Raw genomic sequence first — 26,145 nt, forward strand, 5'->3', positions numbered from 1 at the left:
TGCCTGATTGGTCCCATAAAACTTGACAGGAGAGTCCTCATACTACCTCACACACTGTGTTTATTATAGTTTAATAGCTGAGAGGAGATAAACTAATACAGGTGATACCTTTGGTGTATCATACACAGGGATTTAAAGCTTTATTTTTGCTTATATTTCAATACAACAAATGGCAGTGTGGGTTTCATTTATAAAACAGTCATTTTAAATACAGTTGTTATTTTTTTGTACATTTAATGTTGTAATTTTTTGGGGTGGTGTTTGTTGAATATTTGTGAGTAAAATAGGAATTGCTTCTCCAATTTAACCAACGGAAAACTAAATTAGGTCGTTTTCATGGGAGCCTGATAGGATAAACTGTTTTGTTGAAGTGTCAAGATGCCTGGGTAGGCTACCTGGGTCATATTTATTAGGCATCAAATGGAAGAAAACAGACTGAAATAGGGAGGGACTACTTGGACTTGTCCACGCTCATTTCTGTTTTCCATTACAAAACGTTTTAAAATGTTGCATTCCCTAATGAATATAACCCGGATCTATATGGAAACCACATTATATTGTTTTGATTGATGGCTTTTCCAGACTCTGATGCCAGTGAGAGTAACATGGTTAGGTGCTAAGGCAAGCTGGCATGAGCAGTGTTTGAAGATTTGGACTCTTATTATGTACTAGAGCCATAAAGAAATGGCAAGACCCAATATTTCCCATGTGAGCCATTTGATTTGACGCCAACATTGGTCTAAAATGTTTCAGCCAAAATGAGAGCAAGCTGACCATTGACTTATGAAGCTGACAGACAGACATTCCAGTTTCGCATGTGAAGAACATGTTCCATTTGGTGCCGTGAGATTAAAGAAAAAGGAAAGGAAGCAAAAGCAGCTCCATTCAAAGCAAAGCGAAAAACAAAACAAAAAAACAAGCGCAGCAGTAAAAAAAAAAAAAAAAAAACATGACCTAATCTATCATTCTTTCTCATTCTTTTTCATTGTTGGAACACTTAAGAAATGGGTTTCTTCTATTTCCTTGTAGCATCCTACGGTTCGTTAATTATGTATTCAGTCCGTAGAGAAAGCATAGAGTACAAAGAGTCCATTTCATTGCTTCCTTGAACATGTCAAAAAAAAAAGGGGGGAAAGGGGGAAATCAAAACAAATCCTACATCTATGTTACAGTGGTAGAGTAGACTGCTATCTTATGGGATGGGATGAGTGCATGCTGCTCTGACTGCTAGAAGAGATTGGCCTTCTTTTTCAAGCTGTTGCGTTTCCACAGGGGAAGCCTGTCAAACTCCTGGATCTCCATCCCAAAGATGTCAAAGAACGTTTCTGGGGCTAAGTGGCGCTAGAGTGAGAAGAGAGGTTGAGAAAAGAAGGAAGGGGGAAGGGGTATGTTGTGGTTAGCATTTACGCTCCTGTAAAGTCACTGAAAAACGCTCAAGAATCTATATGGAGCTATGGATTCTGTACTTTCCTCACTAGGGTTTTTGTGTAGCATTCATGCACACAAAGTAGACAATCGAGTATCTATCATCACATGCAGAAATGAAATGATACCTCCAGTCTTGTTCTGTCCACCTCCCTGGGCAGTTTAGCTCGCCCTCTACTGGTTATCGTGAGCATTTCATATGGTACGACCTTCAAAGGGAGACACTCGTCAGTAATGGAAAGGGGTTGTGCTATCCTAGGCTCCTTGGAACGTCCCTACCCTATACCCTAACCTTAACCTTAACCCCTATCCTTAACCATAACCCTTACCTAAACTTAACCCTTTAAAATGTCAACTTCAATGGGGTAGGGAAGTCCCAAGGATCCCGGATAGCAAAGTTCGTAAAGGAAGGCAATACTGAATCAAGCTTCAAAAGGAAACTGTTGAAAGATAGACCTAAGGGGCCATCAAAACGAACTGAGGACCCCATTCAATCGAACCTGGATACTAGGTTTTTGAGATAAATGTAAAATAAAGCATTTTATGCTGTAAGAGTACATGATTCCACACATTCATTGCTGCAGACAGACATAGAGGTACCACAGAAACCGGGTATCCATGTTTGATTAGATAGGGCATCATTTTTACAGTTATAGCATGTTCAACACTGATAGCCTTGTCTGAGACAGCACTGGGTAGGGACAACAACTGTGACAGAAGATTGTGAGTGAGGGCTGTAAGAGGGCAGATGGGGCTGAAGAGCCTGGCGGCTTAATTATATGGGTATCAGTTGATAGGGAGGTGCATGATGCCTGTGTCGTTGTGTAGGTACATGCATTTGTGCCCGTATTATTAACAAAACATGTACACCACTGGTCAAAAGTACACCTACTCATTCAAGGGTTTTCTTTATTTTTACTATTTTCTACATTTTAGAATAATAGTGAAGACATCAAAACTATGAAATAACATTATGAATTATGTAGTAACCAAAAAAGTGTTAAACAAATCAAAACATATTTTATATTTGAGATTCTTCAAATAGCCACCCTTTGCCTTGATGACAGCTTTGCACACTCTTGGCATTCTCTCAACCAGCTTCATGAGGTACTCACCTGGAATGCATTTAACAGGAGTGCCTTCTTTAAAGTACATTTGTGGAATTTCTTTCCTTCTTAAAGCATTTGAGACAATCAGTTGTGTTGTGACAAGGGAGGGGTGGTATACAGAAGATAGCCCTATTTGGTAAAAGACCAAGTCCATATAATGGCAAGACCAGCTCAAAGAAGCAAAGAGAAATGACAGTCCATCATTACTTTAAGACATGAAGGTCAGTTAATCAGGAACATTTCAAGAACTTGCAGTGCAGTCGCAAAAACCATCAAGCGCTATGATGAAACTGGCTCTCATGAGGACTGCCACAGGAATGGAAGACCCAGAGTTCCCTCTGCTGCAGAGGATACATTCATTAGAGTTACCAGCCTCAGAAATTGTAACCCAAATAAATGCTTCACAGAGTTCAAGTAACAGACACATCTTAACATCAGCTATTCAGAGGAGACTGTGTGAATCAGTCCTTCATGGCCGAATTGCTGCAAAGAAGCCACTACTAAAGGACACCAATAATAATAAGAAACTTGCTTGGGCCAACGAACACGAGCAATGGACATTAGACCGGTGGAAATTTGTCCTTTGGTCTGGAGTCCAAATTGGATATTTTTGGTTCCAACTGCCGTGTCTTTGTGAGACGCGGTGTGGGTGAACGGATGATCTCCACATGTGTATTTCCCACCCGTAAAGCGGGGGAGGTGTTATGGTGTGGGGGTGCTTTGCTGGTGACACTGTCTGTGATTTATTTAGAATTCAAGGCACATTTAACCAGCATGGCTACCACAGCATTCTGCAGCGATACGCCATCCCATCTAGTTTGGGCTTAGTGGGACTATCATTTGTATTTCAACAGGACCATGACCCAACACACCTTCAGGCTGTGTAAGGGCTATTTTACCAAGAAGGAGAGTGATGGAGTCCTGCATCAGATGACCTGGCCTCCATAATCCCCCGACCTCAACCCAATTGAGATGGTTTGGGATGAGTCGAACCGCAGAGTAAAGTAAAACCAGCCAAGAAGTATTCAGCATATGTGGGAACTCCTTCAAGACAGTTGGAAAAACATTCCAGGTGAAGCTGGTTGAGAGAATGCCAAGAGTGTGCAAAGCTGTCATCAAGGCAAAGGGTGGCTATTTGAAGAATCTCAAATATAAAATATGTTTTGATTTGTTTAACACTTTTTTGGTTACTACATGATTCCATATGTGTTATTTCATAGTTTTGATGTCTTCACTATTATTCTACAATGTAGAAAATAGTCAAATTAAAGAAAAACCCTTGAATGAGTAGGTGTTCTAAAACTTTTGACCGGTACTGCATATCAGATAAAATGTGAATATGTTGGAATATCTGACTAGACAAATGGACAAGATTAGGCTACAAATTCACATTTTCACAGAACTAACTGTGACCCTAACAAGTAACAAAATAGTACTGTAAGTTTTCAACAATTTTGTTCAATAAAATTCAAGACATAGTTATCGAGTCCTGGAAAGCTGCTATACTGTGGGCTGTACAGCAAACATATGCTAAGGTCTAGTACACAAACAGACATGGATGAGATCCATTTGAATTTAGAGTGAGAGTTTTGCAAGATCTTACTGAAATACTCTAATAAGCAACAAGAGGAATGATTTGTTTTCTGTTTTTTCACTATCTGGCCAACTCATAATAGCCACACCAATCATGAAAATCCAACAATGAAGGTATCTCTTCTTCATAAAGTATACCGTGATCAGAGTCATTTCAAATATACATTTGGTGTTGGATTTTCCACTGTATGCTACATACAGTCTATTTTGAAGCGATGTGTGAATGAACATGGAGAAGCTGGCATGCTAAGCGAGAGGTGACTCATTTCACTAGCTCCTGTCTGGACTTCAGCACAGCCACAGCCTCATGGGAGATGTAGTACTGTAGAGGGGCTGCCTTTGGTTCCAGGAACCCATGATGGAACTGACTACCAGCTGCATACTGTAGGTAAGTTAGTGGTGATATTATGAGACACACCACCCAGTCATGTACCTCAGAGCTCACTCTCCACTGACTCAGTATATCCCTTTCTGTTGCATACAGCATATTCATTTTTGTAGTGAAGTCTATTTTAAAAACTTGGCATGTCAGTGAAATATACGAAAAAGCATAGGGCACATACAGCTCTAGCTCTACATACAGCTCAGAGATCATCAGGTAAATAAAAAAAAATGATCAAGAAATAAGATACTTGCTTTTGGTTCCAACATATTAGGCATAGATACTCCCCTGTCCATTCTTGTTACTGCGGCACAGCCATCCCTTATGTGCTACAGGATAGAACATACACACACATGTAATATAGTGGTATGGAACTGAGATGTATCTAGCATAGCTATCTACTATAGCTACCACTAGCCCAGCAACTGTATCGTATTACTACTATATAGAGCAATATACTTGTAACATATGGTCACTGCAGTACATTTGTCTGTCTCTTTGGGTAATGGGTTTCGGCTTTCAAAGATTGGCATTCTTTTAATACAATTCATCTCAATGGCCTCTACGCTTGTGACCCCTCCACCTCTCGCAGTCTAGAGGTCTGTTACGGTTTGCAATTGAACATGTAACTAAAGCAGTGTTGTATGTGTTCCAAGGCAGGAGCATGCAGGATCACTGCAAAGCAATCACTACAGTTTGGAATAGCAAACAGTGATGCAGGACTGGGTTGACATTCAGGACAACATTAGGTTTGCAATCCTAGGAATAATGAGTGAGCAAACACATGCAAAATTAAAGGTATAATGAAAGGCAGTTGTGGATAAGCAAATGAGAGACATACCTGAAACTCTGCAGGACAAAATGGGACAGAAAATGAGACTCACAGTTAATGTTTTTTCTCTCTACCATTTATCATTCATATCTGAAAGAAGTACTACATTATTTCCAAATAATTGGGTGCCTTATTATAACACATATTGATGAATTATTTATGTGTGTAATCGGTTAAAGGTACAATCAAGGGATCTGGGAGGGGTTACATTTCCCAAGCCCCATTTCTCAGCTGTATACCAAAACAAGTGCGGGGCTGTCATTTTGCTGAACTGCTAATCCCAAATTGTAGCTTTGAGAAGATTTAAATTGTGGAAGTAGCTGTGAATATAACCAGAGCTTTATTTGGTGAGCAACACTCACCTCTTCCTCCCCCACACATGTCCCCATGGCTGTTGTACTGAGTGAAATCTGTGGACTGAGGCTGTAGAGGCAGAAACAGTATTTTAATAACAACGGTCACACATTTCTATGAACAATTTGATCAAAACAGACCGTTTTACAGGAGCAATTAGGGTTAAGTGCCTTGCTCAAGGGCACATCAATAGATTTTTCACCTAGTCGGCTCAGAGATTCAAACCAGTGACCTTTTGGTTACTGTCACAACACTCTTAACCTCCAGGCTACCTGCTGCTGTCACAGCCTATATATACAGTGGGGCAAAAAAGTATTTAGTCAGCCACCAATTGTGCAAGTTCTCCCACTTAAAAATATGAGAAAGGCCTGTAATTTTCATCATAGGTACACTTCAACTATGACAGACAAAATGAGGGGAAAAAATCCAGAAAATCACATTGGAGGATTTTTTTATGAATTTATTTGCAAATTGTGGTGGAAAATAAGTATTTGGTCACCTACAAACAAGCAAGATTTCTGGCTCTCACAGACCTGTAACTTCTTCTTTAAGAGGCTCCTCTGTCCTCCACTCGTTACCTGTATTAATGGCACCTGTTTGAACTTGTTATCAGTATAAAAGACACCTGTCCACAACCTCAAACAGTCACACTCCAAACTCCACTATGGCCAAGACCAAAGAGCTGTCAAAGGACACCAGAAACAAAATTGTAGACCTGCACCAGGCTGGGAAGACTGAATCTGCAATAGGTAAGCAGCTTGGTTTGAAGAAATCAACTGTGGGAGCAATTATTAGGAAATGGAAGACATACAAGACCATTGATAATCTCCCTCGATCTGGGGCTCCACGCAAGATCTCACCCCGTGGGGTCAAAATGATCACAAGAACGGTGAGCAAAAATCCCAGAACCACACGGGGGGACTTAGTGAATGACCTGCAGAGAGCTGGGACCAAAGTAACAAAGCATACCATCAATAACACACTACGCCGCCAGGGACTCAAATCCTGCAGTGCCAGACGTGTCCCCCTGCTTAAGCCAGTACATGTCCAGGCCCGTCTGAAGTTTGCTAGAGAGCATTTGGATGATCCAGAAGAAGATTGGGAGAATGTCATATGGTCAGATGAAACCAAAATAGAACTTTTTGGTAAAAACTCAACTCGTCGTGTTTGGAGGACAAAGAATGCTGAGTTGCATCCAAGAACACCATACCTACTGTGAAGCATGGGGGTGGAAACATCATGCTTTGGGGCTGTTTTTCTGCAAAGGGACCAGGACGACTGATCCGTGTAAAGGAAAGAATGAATGGGGCCATGTATCGTGAGATTTTGAGTGAAAACCTCCTTCCTCCTTGCAAGGGCATTGAAGATGAAACGTGGCTGGGTCTTCAGCATGACAATGATCCCAAATACACCGCCCGGGCAACGAAGGAGTGGCTTCGTAAGAAGCATTTCAAGGTCCTGGAGTGGCCTAGCCAGTCTCCAGATCTCAACCCCATAGAAAATCTTTGGAGGGAGTTGAAAGTCCATGTTGCCCAGCAACAGCCCCAAAACATCACTGCTCTAGAGGAGATCTGCATGGAGGAATGGGCCAAAATACCAGCAACAGTGTGTGAAAACCTTGTGAAGACTTACAGAAAACGTTTGACCTCTGTCATTGCCAACAAAAGGTATATAACAAAGTATTGAGATAAACTTTTGTTATTGACCAAATACTTATTTTCCACCATAATTTGCAAATAAATTCATAAAAAATCCTACAATGTGATTTTCTGGATTTTCTCATTTTGTCTGTCATAGTTGAAGTGTACCTATGATGAAAATTACAGGCCTCTCTCATCTTTTTAAGTGGGAGAACTTGCACAATTGGTGGCTGACTAAATACTTTTTTTGCCCCACTGTAAGTGGAAACCATCCACATGAATCAAATATTGATTTGATCGATTTTTGGGGATTTAATCAAGTTGTGATATCTGATAGGTGTTTGATCTTACCCGGTGTAATCCATTCCGTCCATAACCAGGCAGCGAGGAAGTTTTGGAATCATCTGAAAAGTTGAAACTATGGTTAAGCATCATCATTTCGCTGAAACATCTAAACTCAATTTGGCTGCCCTTTAGTTTGAATTGTTCAAGCACAGGAAATTTGCAAGTGGTAAAATCTCGGTGTTGAAGTAAAAAGTGTATAGTTTGTTTTCATATCTATGTTTCTACATGCACATTGATTGATTGATTGATTTTATACTATACAAAGATAAGTCATTTATACTTTTCTAAACTAATCCAATCTGTAAGGGGTTGGATTTATTGCACCCGTTAATGAGATGGTTGTTCCAGCTTAGATGGTTTAGGTAGTCTTGTCTTTCAACATAGCAGTCATTCTTAAGGCAGATTGTGAGTCATAAAATATTCATATTTTTGGCCATCCTACCTCCGGCTGGAATTCATAATGACTTCACAAACCAACATATTGTGATTTGCAGGTCCGATATAACCCTGGCTTATCAGACCACAATGTCAAGGTAACTAAAGGCCTTATGCAATTATATATGGTAATAAAGGATTTAGTTTTAATTCAGACACTTAGACAATCATTTGTTGAAGGCTTCAGGACTAGAAGTTAATGAATGCAACAACCATGTGTCTGTAACTAACAAGCACAGTCATGGGTGGGTATCTCTCACATTCACTCAAAAGGCATGCTGTGAAAAATGTAAATAAGGCTTTACACCCTACAGTGTTAAAACAAAACGGCAAAAAATACTGTAAAACTACATGTGTTATTCCTTAACACGAAAAAAGTGTAACAGCATCTACTCTAATAAGGTTTCAATTTATGTCGGAATTTGCAGCTTTCATGGTGTTAGGGAACCAACACTCTAGATTTGTTAGTTTGTCAACACTGAAAAGTGTATGTTTTCCATGAATTTGGATGATATTTGGATGAAACCAGATCAAAGTTGCTTCTACATTGATAAAGTTTGATCATAAAGTTACTGGTCCCCTCCCTCGTGTCAAACACTTGGATTCAGGAGGTGGGATTATTAAGAACTTTTTGCAATATCACAAACAGCCTAATGTAACGATCATCGTATCGAGGAGAAGGAGAAGACCAAGGTGCAGCGTGGTAAGTACTCATAATTACTTTTAATGAATACTAACAAAACAACAAAAACGATAAACGAACAGTTCTGCCAGGTGAACATACACTTAACAGAAAACAACTACCCACAACTGTAACGGCTGTTGGTTCTGGTAATTTGGTGGGTGGTTCTGTAACGGCTGTCCTCCTCCTCTTCATCCGAAGAGGAGGAGCAGGGATTGAACCAAGGTGCAGCGGGTTGTGAATACATAATGAATTTATTGACAAGACGAAAAACGAACACGAACTACACTTGAAATGATACAAAATAACAAACGACGTAGACTGACCTAAACATGAGAACTTACATAGACACGAAGAACGCACGAACAGGAACAGACTACATACACACCGAAACAGTCCCGTGTGGTACGAAATAACATACAGACACGGAAGACAACCACCCACAACGAACACTGTGAAACAACCTACCTAAATATGACTCTCAATTAGAGGAACGCCAAACACCTGCCTCTAATTGAGAGCCATACCAGGCAACCCTTAAACCAACATAGAAACAGACAACATAGAATGCCCACCCAAACTCACGTCCTGACCAACTAACACATACAACAAACTAACAGAAATAGGTCAGGAACGTGACAACAACCCATAGTGGGAAAACAGGCTACCTAAGTATGATTCTCAATCAGAGACGACGATCGACACCTGCCTCTGATTGAGAACCATACTAGGCCAAACACATAGAAATACAACGACTAGAACAAAACATAGAAAAACAACATAGAATGCCCACCCCAACTCACGCCCTGACCAACTAAAATAAAGACATGAAAAAGGAACTAAGGTCAGAACGTGACACCTAATTTGATTACACAAATGGTAACTTCTTATTCTCTTACCCAATTTAAATAAGTACCACCTTGTATTCAATGAAAACTGTTTTTTTTAAACATTTTTGTAAATATATATATAAAATAAAAAAAACATGACATTTACATTTACTCAGTACTTTGTTGAAGCACCTTTGGCAGCGATTACACCCTTGAGTCTTCTTGGGTATGACGACGCTACAGGCTTGGCACAGCTGTATATGGGGAGTTTCTCCCATTCTAATTTGCAGATCCTCTCAAGCCTTGTCAGGTTTGATGGGGAGCATCGATGCACAGCTATTTTCAGGTCTCTCCAGAGATGTTTGATCAGGTTCAAGTCCGGGCTCTGGCTGGGCCACTCAAGGACATTCAGAGACTTGTCCCGAAGCCACTCCTGCAGTGTCTTGGCTGTGTGCTTAGGGTCGTTGTCTTGTTGGAAGGTGAACCTTCACCCTAGACTTGAGTGGTCCTGAGTGCTCTGGAGCAGGTTTTCATCAAGGATCTCTCTGTACCTTGCTCTGTTCATCTTTCCCTTGATCCTGTCTAGTCTCCCAGACCCTGAAAAGATCCCCACAGCATGATGCTGCCACCACCATGCTTCCCCGTAGGGATGGTGCCAGGTTTCCTCCAGTCGTGACGCTTGGCATTCAGGCCAAAGAGTTCAATTTTGGTTTCATCAGACCAGAGAATCTTGTTTCTCATGGTCTGAAAGTCCTTTAGGTGCCTTTTGGCAAATTGAAAGAGGGCTGTCATGTGAATATTACTGTGGAGTGGCTTCCGCCTGTTCACTCTACCATAAAGGCCTGATTGGTGAAGTGCTGCAGAGATGGTTGTCCTTCTGGAAGGTTCTCCCGTCTCCACAGAGGAACTCTGGAGCTCTGTTAGAGTGACCATCGGGTTCTTGGTCACCTCCCTGACCAAGGCCCTTCTCCTCCGATTGCTCAGTTTGGCCAGGCGGCCAGCTCTAGAAAGATCCTTGGTAGCCACTGTGTTCTTAGGAACCTTCAATTCTGCATAAATATTTTGGTACCCTTCCCCAGACCTGTGCCTCAACATAATCCTGTCTCGGGGCTCTTCGGATGATTCCTTCGACCTCATTGCCTGGTTTTTGCTCTGACATGCACTGTCAACTGTGGGACCTTATATAGACAGGTGTGTGCCTTTTCAAATCATGTCTAATCAATTGAATTTACCACAGGTGGACTCCAATCAAGTTGTAGAAACATCTCAAGGATGACCAATATAAACAGAATAGACCTGAGCTAAATTTCGAGTCTCATAGCAAAGGGTCTGAATTCTTAATTTAAATCAAGTATTTCTGTTTTTATTTTATTATGAATCTTGAAAAACAGTACTGACAATTCCATTTGGGCTAGCTAGCTAAATTATACAGTAAACATTGTGTCTATATTGATGCTTTGCAATAACCAGACAGTTGGATAAACAAATTATTTTTGAAACCAAGATGTGATGTATGACAGGATTGGATTTTTCATGCAATTTCAATGTCGTTTGAGTTGCTTTATGTATCAGCATTTGAGTTGCTTTGTGTATCAGTAAATTTGCTTGAGATACACTGCAGCACTGCTCACTGGGTCAATTTTGCTTGACATAGGTATTTTCAAGGAACCACCCGCCAAGGTAAGGTCTGTCTTTCAGACTTCCTGATAGTTTGACATGAGATAAATAAAAATAAATGTAAAACATACTTTTTAGTTAAAAGCTAAATATATTCACGTCACCAAATAATTGATTAAAACACACTTTTTTGCAATGAAGTTCTACAGTAGACTCAACAGCACTCTGTAGGGTAGCACCATGGTGTAGACGGAGGACAACTAGCTTCCCTCCTCCTCTCGGTACATTGACTTCAATACAAAACCTAGGAGGCTCATGATTCTAACCTCCTTCCACAGATTTACACAGTAATTATGACAACTTCCAGAGGACGTCCTCCAACCTATCAGAGCTCCAGCATAGCATGAACTGAAATGTTGTCCACCCAATCAAAGGATCAGAGAATAAATCTCGTACTGACAGCATAAGCTACAGCTAGCTAGGACTGCAGTTCATAAAATGTGGTAAGTAGTTGACTCAAAGAGAGAGAAAGACAAAAGTTGAACAATTTTGAACAAATTCATTTCTTCCAAAAAGAAGGAGAGGCAATAGAGAGAGAGAGAGAGAGAGTCATTTTTCCCCCCTTTCAAATGTAGCTAGCTAGTTTAGCCTACTCAAACACCCTTCTCAAACAGAGGGGTGCTATGTTAGGTAGCTGGCTATGACTATCCAACACAACACTAGAACTCTTCCAAGTCAAGGTAAGCTTTTGGTTTTACAAATGTATTGCCACCGGGGCCCGCCGGTGTAAGTGATAAACTGCTTTACACTGTAATGTTACTGCATGATTGTAGCAGGTTTACTAACACGTTAGTTCTATTAGTTATGTTGACTATGACATTACTTTAGCTAATATGGTGACAACAATGGAGGCTGTGTGTAGCGGTTATGATATGGTTTGGCCTGGAAAGTTTTTTCGGCTATTCACATACAGCTGATGTGTTGTGCATTGAAGTCCACAAGCGAAGGGAAAAGGTGAGAGGAGGAGAGCGCATAGATGCAAGAAGGAATACAATGTGGCTGCTATGAAAGTGAACTGTGTTTACGTGTGATCAGGGGTGTATTCATTCCACCAATTCTGTTGGAAAATGTTTCTTAAACGGAAGAAAACAGAACGAAACGCGGATAAACATACCTGAATTTGTCAAATAGAAACTCTCGTTTGCAACTGTTGGACTAATGATTATACCCTAGATCAGCTAGATGCAGGCAAGAGTGTGCAAGGCAGTATTGAACGTGTCACAGTCTGTCCATGTATCACTGTCTGTCTTCTCAACTTTTTCTCTGTGCACCTACGTTGTAAACTTTTAGTACTTTCAGAAAGTATTTATACATACATTTTGTTGTGTTACAGCTTGCATTCAACATTTATTTTCTCACCCATCTACACACAATACACCATAATGTTGGAGTGAAAACATGTTTTTGAAGTTTTTGCACATTTATTGAAAATTACGTTGTTTACATAAGTATTCACACCCCTGGGTCAATAAAGGTTAGTATCACCTTTGGCAGCAATTACAGCTGGGAATCTTTCTGGGTAAGTCTCTAAGAGCTTTGCACACCTGGATTGTACAATATTTGCACATAAAAAAATAATTAAAAAAAATCTATGGCAAGAAAAAATTATTCAAACTGTCAAGATGGTTGTTAGACAGCCATTTTCTTGCCACAGATATTTCAGCTCTAACTAAGCTCAAAACTCTAACTAAGCCACCCAGGAACATTCAATGTCATCTTGGTAAACAGCTCCAGTGTATATTTGGCCTTGTGTTTTAGGTTGTTGTTTGGCTGAAAGGTGAACTAGTCTCCCATTGTCTGTTGGAAAGCAGACTGAATCCTCTAGGATTTTTCTTTTTCTTAGCTCTATTATGTTTCTTTTTATCCTGAAAAACTTCCCAGTCCTTAACGATACATACCAATAACATGATGCAGCCACCACTATGCTTGAAAATATGAAGAGTGGTACTCAGTGATGTGTTGGATTTGCAACACTTTGTATTCAGAACATATAGTTAATTTCTTTGCCACATTTTTTGCAGTTTTACTTTAGGGCCTTGTTGCAAACAGGATGCATGTTTTGGAATAATTTAGTTCTGGACAAGCTTCCTAATTTTCACTCGGTCATTTGGCTTAGTATTGTGGAGTAACTACTGTAAAATGCTGTTGATCCATCCTCAGTCTTCTCTTATCACAGCCATTAAACTGTAACTGTTTTAAAGTCGCCATTGGCCTCATGGTGAAATCCTTAAGCGGTTTCTTCCACTCTGGCAACTGAGTTAGGAAGTGCGCCTGTATTTTTGTAGTGACTGGGTGTATTGATACACCATCCAAAGTGTAATTAATAACTGCACCATGCTCAAAGGGATATTCAACCTATCTACCTATAGGTGCCCATCTTCGCGAGGCAATGGAAAACCTCCCTGGTCTTTGTGGTTGAATCTGTGTTTGAAATTCTCTGCTCGATGATGTACCTTACAATTATCTGTATGTGTGAGATACAGAGATGAGGTAATCATTAAAAAATCATGTAAAACACTATTATTGCACACAGAGTGAGTCCATGCAAATTATAATGTGACTTGTTAAACCCATTTTTACTCCATTTTACTCCTGAACTTATTTAGGCTTGCCATAACAAATGGGTTGAATACTTATTGACTCAATGCATTTCAGATTTTCATTTTTTATTCATTTGTACAAAATAAAAATAAATGTAATTCCACTTTGACATAATGGGGTATTGTGTGTATGCCAGTGACACAAAATCTCAATTTAAATCCAGGCTGTAACACAACATTCTGGGGAAAAAGTTACTTTCTGAAGGCACTCTACCGTACACTAAGAAAGTGTTACATTTAACACTGTTGGTGTTAAAACTCAGATCTCAAACGTGTTGTGTTCTGTTTATTTGATAGGGTTGCTTTTGAGGTTGGATCTGACCAGGATATTGTTAATTGGTTTACACCACACCAAAAGACTTCAAAATGTTTTGCAGGGGGAAACAATTTTTTTTTGTGTTTGTTGTATTGGACAAGTACAGATAGTAACTCTGTGTTTCAATCCATTTTGGATCGCTTTCTTCAGTTTGGTACCTAATGAACATGACCCTGGTTTACAGTTCATTTGATGTGGTTCTTCTAAACAACGTGCTTGTTACTATATGGTGGGGTTGGTCAGAACATACCTCCGTCATAGTTGTTCTGCTGAGGTTCATAGCGCTGAGCTGATTGGCTGCGTGCATGACCTTCCCTGATCTGCTCCTTCTCATTCTCCTCTTTCATTATCAGCTTCCCCAAACCAGACTGGATCTGGGGACACACAGAACATATGGCAAAATACTTCACTTAAAGCCTGCGGGTATAATGCATTGTAAGACTTGTCATGAGCATGTATAATGATATCGTCTAATGAATTTGATCTTATAATGATCCTGACTAAATACCAACCATTTTGAGTCAGTTAAAAAGTTGATACATACAGAGACAAAACATAGTGTAAACCTTATTATAATACAGTATAAAGGCTTGTGCATGCTTATAACAAATTATGAAGCAGTATACTGTACCTGCAGGAATAACTTTTTATGAACATACAATAGTAGAGTAGAGCTGCCTACCTGTGTGTGTTTGTGGGTGTGATTGTGGACGTGAGTGTATGAATGTGGCTTCTCTAACCTTGTTGATTTGCTCCTCCTGGATTTGCTTTCTCTTCATAGCCTCCTCTTCCTCCTCTTCCCTAGACCGTCTCCTTCCTCCTTCTGAACCTTTGAGTGGCATAAACAACCCGCGAATAAGCCAACACACACGCACACACACACACACAGCAAAACACACACGCACAGGAACACACACACACACAGGCACGCATGCACACACCCTTATAACTGTGTGTGTGTGTGAATTACAGGCATCTTGACTGAGAAGTAGTGCTAGATACAGTCAAACAAGACTGTAAAAAACTGTAACAGAAGCCATAATAGAATGCTTCCATCTGTGGACATCATATTCACAAAAGTACTGTACAGGATTTTTAAAAGGATTTACAAAAGTACTGTAGGATTTATCTTTCCAGCAACAGGGGTGGGGGAGAACACAAATGCGAGACAGAGTTCACTAGACATAAACAAAGACAACACAAAAACAGTGAAACTACTCAGCTGCACAGAATGTTAACACGGACAGTACAACAGTCTTCACAAGATGGGATTTTCAAACTATGAGTTTGATACACAGAACAACACGGTGTAGGAAGACAGATCAGTTTGAAGCCAGTCTCAGTTAGCTCTGTCCAAGTCATTTGTGAATGGTCGATTGATTGATTTTATAGGTAGCTGTACAGGAAGCTGTAAAGGAAGGTGCAACTGAAGCTGTAGCAAGCAAAAAGTGACACGATGCCAACAACAACAGTCTTTCAAGGATACATTGTTCATCAGCATTGCACAAAATTCAGCAAAATAATTTTAAAATCTGTGTTCCAGAGAGTCAAATTGGGGTGAGAACAGGGATGCAATAAAGCTTACTGGTGATGTTAAACTACAAGTGCATAAGAGTGAGATTATGACCGATCCATAAAGAACCCAAACCCTACATCCTAGACACTTGTGAAAATCTGAGAGGTTTGGAAAAGCCATGTGGCAGAAATTCCACCTAGCCTATCAGAGTCCAAGGTGGTGCTATTGACATATTGCTAAAACCTATCAAATTCTCTCAGATCTCCACAAATGTGTAGAGGGTAGGAACTAGTGGTTGTTTCTGGACAGGGACAAGTTCAGGGTTTGGTTAGGGGTAGTGAGCCTCTAAGGTGAAGGAGGTGGGGCAGTGCAAGCATGCTCATAAGGAGCCTACTGTACCTAAGGCAGCCAGGGCCAGGGAGGGAGAGCAGGGGGGCCAGTGGTTGTTTTCGGTCGGTGATGTGTCATCCGGAGGGGGGACATGGGCGGCAGGAAACGTAGCGGATCTGATGATGTCATCAGCAGACTTTCTTTTTGGTGCGGGTGAATCTAAATTGGTAACCAGAGGAACTGGACTATCAGTGTCTGAGTGAGTACCCTTAATCCCCTTAACCACAGCTGAACATTTCAACATCATCTGTCTGAAATGTTGTGTGACAATCTTTACACCGCAAATGTACAAGTGTTGAGGTGAAAAGTGTTGTGAGTGTTATATCTGAGTGTTGATTCGAGTGGGGTTAACAAATTGACAGAGAATGAAGTGTTATTTGAATCACAGTGGAATCAACACTGCGTCGTGTTGTTGTTACTTGACTGTGTTGCGTTCATTTCCGTTAACTCTCTCAGAGTAGAAAAGATGTGGGAGGGGCCACATTATCATATTTCCCAGCATAATTTGTTGCAGGTTGATTTTTAGAATAGTTTGTTTTTAATATCTATGTTTCTGCATGCACATTGATTGATTCATTGATCTTATGCTATACAAAGATAAATGACATACATTTTTCTAAACTAATCCAATCTAGTGTACCCATCACTTAGATGGTTGTTCCAGTTTAAATGATATGAACTCACTATTAAATCCATCTCAATAACAGTTTTTCTGAATGGCTGGATTCTGATAGGAATTACAGTACTTATAATTTCATAAACTAGAATATTGTGATTTGCAGGTCTGATGTGTCCAATGAGCCAAGATTTTCAGACAGAAATGTCAAGGATAACTAGGCCATAACTAAATACATGAAAAGTAGATTTTATATGGACATAAATGGTTATTTTCAATTGTAACACATTCACCTTAGCAGTCCTTTGGTGAAGGCTTCAATACAGAGCTGCTATGAATTCAACAAACATGTCTCTGTCACTAACAAGCATAGTCATGGGTTGGTAGCTGTCATGTTCACTTGAAAGGCATGCTGGGAAATATGTAAATAAGGCGTTACACCTACAGTGTTAAAACTACACCCCCCCCCAAAAAAAGACTAAAATACTGAAACACTACATGTGATTCCTTAACAAAAATAAATTGTAACAGCATCATCTCTAATAAGTGTTAATTTAAGTTGGAATTTGCAACAGTTTAACACTATTTCAGTGGGTCACATACAGTATGTAAGAAACGGTTACATTTAACATGGTGGATGTAAAATTCTGATCTCAAATTTGCTGTGTACATGGTAAAGATAATACCCCAACCTTACACTTACACTTATTATTCAGAATTGTTCACAGATTATGTAAATAGTTGTAGTGTGATGGCGCTCTAATCAATATGTATAATATTGTCTGCACTGCTGAAGGGGTGCTCAGTCCTAGGAATGTACAAATGTAATCTTAAAAGACAGTTCAAGACGGCAACTTATTTGCCTTCAATAGTATTTATTGAAGGCAATAAGGCCACTAGATCGTTTGACAGCAAGAAAGGGCTACAGAACCTTTAGTGGAGAAGGACCAGACTCCAAAACATGTCAGCAATAAATCATATTTAAGGGAATTAAGATGACATCCCAAACCTTCTCTTTAGATTATGGGGTACTGTAGGCTCACATGCCTTGATCTTTTGCTTAGGTTTCTAAATTCTCAGAAAGTGTTCAGAAAGTATTTGATCAGAGAGAGACTTCAAACAGTATTGACACATTGACATCGGAGGTGGTTACAGTAAATGGTGTACAATTAGAGGTCACAATGTGGTGATTACACAATTTCAATCCAAACTGAAAAAACATCATTGATAGGACCCAGATATTGCTCAATGACATCGAGTCCACCAACCCTATACCATTACTAAAAGGTTAGGTGCTGCTTTGTATAGTTAAGCTTATCGATCTTGTTTAGAGCCAACGAGGTTCAAGACACTATTTTCTTTCTATAATCACGTTGTTCTACAGTAAACCAACTCCTCATATCATGTCCCTGCTAAGAGAAGTAATATTACCTAGTCCTGCTCTTGGAAAGCTCTGTCTCTATTTGCAATCAATATAATTATTCATAACAATAATCATACTGTTAATGCTAGTGAAACCAGGTGACAGAGAGTGAATATACCGTGTTGTTTGTAGATGGGTGGTTTCCTGTAAATGTTGATCCCCTGATCTGAAAGGGCAAAGGGAGAAAGACATAGTCAAAACCACTGGGCACACCACGTCATTTCAACGTGGATCATTGGGGAATATTTGGTTGAGATGTTGATCAAAGGGATTACAAGATATATTCACCCACTCAAAAAGACAGACAAAAGTTAGTTGGATTTCCAATGTGTTATCACTATGCTTTCAATTATCTAAAAACACAACTAAATTCCAATGGAAAAACAATGTCTGATTTTCGGTTTAGTTGTCACCCTAATGTCTATGTCCGTGCTTTCAATAATTTAAAAGCAAAGATTACAGAGATTACATTAAAAGTACATGGCGCAATTGATCAATGTTGTTCGAGATTCTGCACAGATTATTATAGCATAGCTATCTTGAATTAGAACACTTTATGTGATTACATAAGAAGAAATATAGAAGTATAGTTACCATCACCTCAAAATGTGGCCATGGATGTGTTACCGATTTTAAAGTCGAATTTTACATTAGTTTGTAAGAAAACATTTTACATTAGTTTTTAAAGCTGCAATATGTAACTTTTTAGGCGACCCAACCAAATTCACATAGTTATAGATCTGTCATTCTCATTGAAAGCAAGTCTAAGAAGCGGTAGATCTGTTCTATGTGCGCTATTTCTATGCTTCCTGTTCTTTACTTTCAGTTTTGTACACCAGCTTCAAACAGTTGAAAATACAATATTTGGGGTTATTGAAAATATATTTCACAGTGGTTTAAATGGTACAATGTTTCTCTACACATTATGTTGCTTGTTTTGTCACATAAACTGAAAGTCAGCGAACTATTCGAATTTAAGCAACCAGGAAACTTAACTTTAGGATATTTACTGTATCAGAAAAGCGATAGTGAATTGTTTTGGGTTGTCAATGCAACCAAATATCAACATTTGAAGGAGATCTATCGTCTGCTTGAATAGTTCCATCTGTGCCACTGACTTAAGCAAAAAACTCACCGGAAGCGGGTGGGCGGAGCGAGGCGGGTGGAAAGGATGGGACAGGCAGAGCAGTGACTGTATGCTAGCAGGATAGTCCATATATCCAATTATCTTTGCTGATGTTGTGTATGAATAAGTGGGTGAATTGGTCTAATTTAGCATATATGGTCAAAAAAAATCTAATGAGTAAAAAAATAGTGAATAATGACAACAGAAATGTTTTGTGTGACTACAGCGGCAGCAATAAATCACATAAATCGTGACAGGTTTTAAGTGAGCGAGGCGTCATAGAGGACAACATGCCCACCCAGCTTCGGTTGGGTTATTATAATTCAAAACAATGCATTTTTAAATAAATCGACGCATGCCTCGCATGCTCGCCTTTGCTGAGTTTAGGCCATATGTCCGGCTTTAATTCCAGTTTGTCTACAAATTAATCATTGGTGCGTTGGATTCACGTCTCTGTCTCAATCAAACATCAAAGTTAAAGAATAGGATCAAATCAAATCAAATCCAACTTTACATGCACTTTAAATCATTTGATCTGATTGAGTCTTATTATTTAACTAAGATTTTTAGTTGAGATGGAGTTGAATCCAATTATTATTTTGTAGACAAACTGAAATGAAAGCCAGACTAAGTCAGTGGCACAGATGGAACTATCCAATCAGAATATAGAGGCTTCATCTCCTTCAAATGTTGATATTTGGTTGTGTTGACAATCAAATCACTAAATATCATTCCATTTGAAATCAGCCAAAGCTTAAAACCCTAAGGCCTATTTGTATTGTGTATTTTATGTTGAATTCTGGGTTGAATTGAAACAATAGCTTTGATGACTTTGCAAATGCTATTTAAGCCTAAACTGTGTCATTCAAAAATCAAATCAAATCGAATCAAATTGTATTAGTCACATGGGCCAAATACAACAGGCATTTCACCTTACAGTGAAATGCTTACTTACAAGCCCCTAACCAACAATGCAGTTTAAAAAACACGAATAAGAATAAGAAATAAAAGTAACAAGTACATAATACGTTTTTAAAAATCAGTTACAAACAACGCAAAAAAACAAACATCAAAATACAATCGGTTAGGAGCACGTAAAATGTCAGCCATCTTCACTGTCTCAATCATTGATGATATATGAGTGATAAAGTTCTAAATTGATTTTGCTCTGTTAAAACTACCCTTTGGAATGACTTTGATAGCAATAGCAAATCTATTTTGTTTTTATGATCTTTTTTATTCCTATATTTTTGGGGTACTTTTACCCCTTTTTCGTGATATCCAATTGGTTGTTAGTCTTGTCCCTACAGACTATGGAGAAGCAAAGGTCGAGAGCCATGCATCCTCTGAAACACAACCCTGCTAAGCCGCACTGCTTCTTGACACACGGAGGAAACATCGTCCAGGAAACATCGTCCAGCTGGTGACCGAAGTCAGCTTGCAGGCACCCAGCCCGCCACCCATCCCGTCCGGCCAAATCCTCCCCTAACCCGGACAATTGTGCGCCACCGCATGGGTCTCCCGGGCACGGCCAGCTGTGACACGGCCTAGGATCAAACCCGGGGCTGTAGTGACGCCTCAAGCACTGCAATGAAGTGCCTTAGACCGCTGCGCCACTCGGGAGGCCTTATCTATTTACTTTTTAAGTGGGGATCTATCATCAATCATTCTCACAATAGCACATTGGTAATATTCAATGACAAATATCATAGCTGGGCTTGGTTAAAACCTTGGATGGGAGACTAAAGACTATGTGTAGACTATGCCCAGCTTATTGTTTGTTTTTCTGATAGTGGATATAACGCGGAAGATCTGACATTATTTTAAAGGTACAAATTCAACATATTTTATACAAGGTTTGTCTATGTCAACATTTTGTTATGTATTTTCCATGTAGAATCCGTGCCACAATACGTCGACAAATTACGTTGAAACAACGTTGATTCAATCAGTTTGTGCTCAGTGTTTTTGCATTTCATGTATACGTATCAAACACTTTTCCAGTGACACATGAGCCAAAAGCATTATTGAAATGGAAAAAGTGGTAGAGAGAAGTTGAGTGAGAGCAATAAAAAGTCTCAGGTGACCAGTAGCAGTAACAGTGACAGGGTGCGCTCCGTGTATCTCCTACCTGGGAGGTGGAAATGTTTAGGGGTCAGAGAGAGAGGCGGAGTGACCGGCCGGCTCTCTGGCCGTTGGGGTATGGGGGAGCTCCGCCCGCTGAGTGGATCAGTGCCTCCGATGAGAAGAACCAAGAACAAAATGTAAGCTGGGCAACCATAAGGAAATCATAAATTTGGAGAAAGCTAATCTTGCAGAGCCAGACGAGAGTGTCTCTGAGTATTGGATATAGCTGTAAGGTCTGGCATAAAAATGGACGCAAGTGGATGTTACTTTACTCTGCAAAGAGTGATCCAGTTTTGAGAACTATTGAAGCATCCTGTATTACCAAATCAATGGATGGGAAAATCATGCAGGGGTTGTAGTTAAAGCATACAGCAGACAAGAAGCATACCAGAGCATACAGTGTGAACCATATGCAACTCTGAGTTTGGTACAGCTACAGATTCACTCTGTTTGTCGCTATCCTAACACAGTAGATGAGGATGAGGACACACCTTAGCATGCAACCAGACAACATCAAAACACAAAAGGCCATAAGACTGATATCATATCTTATATCTAGTTTATCATTTAAAAAACATGTTTTATCCAAAACAATTGGCAGATTATTTCAAACTAGATGGAGGCTGAATTTCTTTTCTCATCAAACCCTAACCCGTCCCTAATCCTACTAATCTCATTGTCGGTTAGTTAGTCACTAACCAACAATGTTAGTAACATACTGTAGTCATGAGGTAATATGAGACCTAACCAAAGCATGCAGGCCAACCTGGTCTCAGAGCATTTCGTATTATTCTGTGTGTAATTCCGTAAACTCCATATGTTACATTTAGTATGGTATGTGTTAATTTGTGGATGTCGTAATATAAGATATGTTACGATTTACAATTTCTGTTATACATTATGAATTTACTAAACGTACAACATGTTAGGAATTTGCAAAATGTATATATTACGAATTCTAGCTAGGTGGCTAGGTTGCTAATATTAGCTAGGCTAGGCGTTAGGGTTAGGAGTTGAGGTTAGGGTTAAGTTTAGGAGTTAGGTTAAAGGGTTAGAGTTAGCTAATAGGGTTAAGGTTAGGGGAAGGGTTAGTTAACATGCTTAGTTGCAAAATAGCTAAAAAAGTAGTAAGTAGTTGAAAAGTTGCTAATTAGCTCAAATTGTCCATGATGAGATTTGAATTCGCAACCTCCGGGTTGCTAGACGTTTGCATTATACGCCCACCAATCCACCCTACTTTCATTTTTGCCTTAAGTAACTTATGTCTGTAACCATACCAAACGTAACATCTCGTACTCATTTTTTATACCTTTATTTAACTAGGCAAGTCAGTTAATAACAAATTCTTATTTTCAATGACAGCCTAGGAACAGTGGGTTAACTGCCTTGTTCAGGGGCAGAACGACAGATTTTTACCTTGTCAGCTCGGGGATCTGATCTTACAACCTTCCGGTTACTAGTCCCAACGCTCTAACCACTAGGCTAACTGCCGCCCCATTTGAATGTCCAGGATTTATATTTACTATGTTACGTCTAGTCTATGAGACCAGGCTGTGCAGGCAGACAAAATGGGCATTTATCATTAAACAGGCAGAATGTTAGTAATGTGACTTGGGTGGAACATTTCAAAGTTTCCCAATGCTGGAAGGGGAGCCTGAGTGAAAAAGTTTGGGAACCTCTGGTCTAAATGAACTAGGCTGCATGTCTATATCATGACAGCAGAAGAGACGTCTCTAGCCTGGTCCCAGATCTGTTTGCCAGTCAGTTGGTAAGAAAAGCACAAACAGATTTGGGACCAGGCTAGTCAGCTACTGACATTCACTTCACATCAAATGTGCATGGCAACAGTATACAGTGCCTAGCGGAAGTTTACATACCCCAAGTAAAATAAAAAAATATATAAATGTTTATTAACTAATTAAAAATAAAACACAAAGATTTCTTGATTGCATATGTCTTTACACCCCTGAGTTAATACTTGGTGGAAATACCTTTGTACGCAGTGAATAATTTTTAATAAGATTCTACCAACTCTTATGGCAACATATATCCATTGTTTTTTGTCAAAATTGCTAAAGCTCAGTAAATTTGGTTGGAAATCATTGATGGACAGAAATATAAAAATGTAGTCTGAATGTCAAGCAGATTTATGTCAGGAAAAGGAAAACTCAGGAAAACTCAACACTTTTTGGAAATCCATTCTGGTGTGTCTTTGGAATTACAATTTTGACAAAAACAATGGATATACAGTATGTTGCCATAAGCGTTGTGCAGAGTTGGTAGAATCGAATTCAAAATCATTCACAGCTGTAATTACTGCCAAAGGTGCTTCGACCAAGTTTTAACGCTTGGGCGTGAAGACATGTTTGTTTTATATTTTAAATTAATTTAGAAAATGTTCTATAATGTTTCTTTCACTTTCAATGTAATCCCTTTCAGATCAAATTTTAAGGCAGCAAAATGTGAAAACTGTGCAAGGGGTGTGTAGACTTTCACTAGGCATTGTATAGCGGCTGAAGATGATGGTAGGGACATGAGAAGTTTAGCCATAGCGTATGAGGCAGTAAGACTTGAATGAGGTGACACAGCTTGCCTTGGTAGTGGGGAGAGTGGAGGGACCATGGGGACTAGGGCCCTGTCTTACCTTGGCTATGGGGTAGGAAGTGGTGTCTGAAAGGGGAGGTGGGGCGGGAGTCACTATGGCTGTTACTGCACAGGTCAGAGCAGAGCTTCTGCATGCCTGTCAGAGTTTCTGCAGGGGAGGGGAGGTGAGAGAGAGGAGGGGGGACAGAGCCGGCGGGGAGACACCACCACAGGTACGGAGGGGAGGGAGACGTGGAGGGGGAGATGTGAGAGAGATGTGGAGGGGAGGTGGAAATGGAGGAGGGAGGTGTGGAGTCGAGGAAGAAGTAATACAGTCAGTAGACATACCATCACAGATAAAGACAGGGAGGGAGGGAAGAGGTGGAAGACAGGTGAGAGAGGAAACAGACCCAGTGGACACACCACCACAGTTAGGAAGGGAGAGAGGAGGAGGGGAGGTGAGAGAGGGTGAACGAAAAGAAGGGGGAGAAAATCGGAATCATGTAAAAACTAGAAAACAACAAACTTGGAGTAAAAACTATTTGAGGGAGATGGGGATAAGGAATAAGGAAAATGTGTATTACGAGATACACCTTAAAGTGAAAAAACTGTGTTTATATGAATAGCATTAATAAACTATAAACTATATATACAGTGGCTTGCAAAAGTATTCATCCCCCTTGGCGTTTTTCCTATTTTGTTGCATTAAACCTGTAATTTAAATAGATTTTTATTTGGATTTCATGTGATGGACATACACAAAATAGTCCAAATTGGTGAAGTGAAAAAAAATAAAAATAAACTTGTTTCAAAAAATTCTAAGAAATAAAATACTGAAAAGTGGTGAATGCATATGTATTCACCCCCTTTGCTATGAAGCCCCTAAATAAGATCTGGTGCAACTAATTACCTTCAGATGTCACATAATTAGTTAAATAAAGTCCACCTGTGTGCAATCGAAGTGTCACATGATCTCAGTATATTTTCATTTGTTCCGAAAGGCCCCAGAGTCTGCAACACCACTATGCAAGGGGCACCGCCAAGCAAGTGGCACCATGAAGACCAAGGAGCTCGCCAAATAGGTCAGGAACAAAGTTGTGGAGAAGTACAGATCAGGGTTGGGTTATAAAGAAATATCAGAAACTTTGAACATCCCACTGAGCACCATTAAATAAAATAAAAAATTTATTGAAAGAATATGGCACCACAGCAAACGTGCCAAGAGAGGGCCGCCCACCAAAACTCACGGACCAGGCAAGGAGGGCATTAATCAGAGAGGCAACAAAGAGACCAAAGATAACCCTGAAGGAGCTGCAAACCTCCACAGTGGAGATTGGAGTATCTGTCCATAGGACCACTTTAAGCCATACACTCCACAGAGCTGGTCTTTTTTACATAAGAGTGGCCAGAAAAAAGCCATTGCTTAAAGAAAAAAATAAGCAAACACATTTGTGGGATGTGGGCATGTGGGAGACTCCCCAAACATATGGAAGAAGGTACTCTGGTCAGATGAGACTAAAATTGAGCTTTTTGGCCATCAAGGAAAATGCTATGTCTGGTACAAACCCAACACCTATCATCACCACAAGAACACCATCCCCACAGTGAAGCATGGTGCTGGCATCATCCATCCCCACAGTGAAGCATCGGCAGGGACTGGGAAACTGGTCAGAATTGAAGGAATGATGGATGGCGCCAAGATACAGGGAAATTCTTGAGGGAAACCTGTTTCAGTCTTCCAGAGATTTGAGACTAGGACAGAGGTTCACCTTCCAGCAGGACAATGACCCTAAGCATACTGCTAAAGCAACACTTGAGTGGTTTAAGGGGAAACATTTAAAAGTCTTGGAATGACCTAGTCAAATCCCAGACCTCAATCCAATTGAGAATCTGTGCTATGACTTAAAGATTTCTGTACACCAGCAGAACCCATCTGACTTGAAGGTGCTGGAGCAGTTTTGCCTTGAAGAATGGGCAAAAATCCCAGTGGCTAGATGTGCCAAGCTTATAGAGACATACCCCAAGAGACTTGCAGCTGTAATTGCTCCAAAATGTGGCTCTACAAAGTATTGACTTTGGGGGTGGGAGGGTGAATAGTTATGCACGCTCAAGTTTTCTGTTTTTCTATGTTATTTGTTGTTTGT

The 26,145-nt window shown here is 39.9% G+C and overlaps 1 protein-coding gene across 11 annotated transcripts in view; it reads right to left on the bottom strand.

The window, feature by feature from the left end:
* Positions 1–98: 98 nt before the first annotated feature.
* ablim1a (actin binding LIM protein 1a) overlaps positions 99–26,145 on the bottom strand; it is a 125,491-nt gene continuing 99,444 nt past the window's right edge. For 3 of the 11 annotated variants that reach the window (XM_071379989.1, XM_071379991.1, XM_071379992.1), the window contains 9 exons: positions 24,063–24,170; positions 21,423–21,527; positions 18,284–18,331; positions 16,136–16,285; positions 14,961–15,049; positions 14,471–14,594; positions 7,687–7,739; positions 5,704–5,764; positions 4,764–5,358 (listed from right to left, as the gene is read on the bottom strand). In XM_071379989.1, the coding sequence (XP_071236090.1) occupies positions 5,255–5,358; positions 5,704–5,764; positions 7,687–7,739; positions 14,471–14,594; positions 14,961–15,049; positions 16,136–16,285; positions 18,284–18,331; positions 21,423–21,527; positions 24,063–24,170 (842 nt within the window). In that variant the 3' untranslated portion in view covers positions 4,764–5,254. Of the gene's footprint in view, positions 1,342–1,553; positions 1,635–4,763; positions 5,359–5,703; positions 5,765–7,686; positions 7,740–14,470; positions 14,595–14,960; positions 15,050–16,135; positions 16,286–18,283; positions 18,332–21,422; positions 21,528–24,062; positions 24,171–26,145 lie in introns of those variants that run through there. The other 8 variants (XM_071380000.1, XM_071379993.1, XM_071379995.1 and 5 more) reach the window with 8 other exon arrangements.

This window comes from Salvelinus alpinus, chromosome 32, assembly GCF_045679555.1.
Source record: "Salvelinus alpinus chromosome 32, SLU_Salpinus.1, whole genome shotgun sequence".
Taxonomy (NCBI): domain Eukaryota; kingdom Metazoa; phylum Chordata; class Actinopteri; order Salmoniformes; family Salmonidae; genus Salvelinus; species Salvelinus alpinus.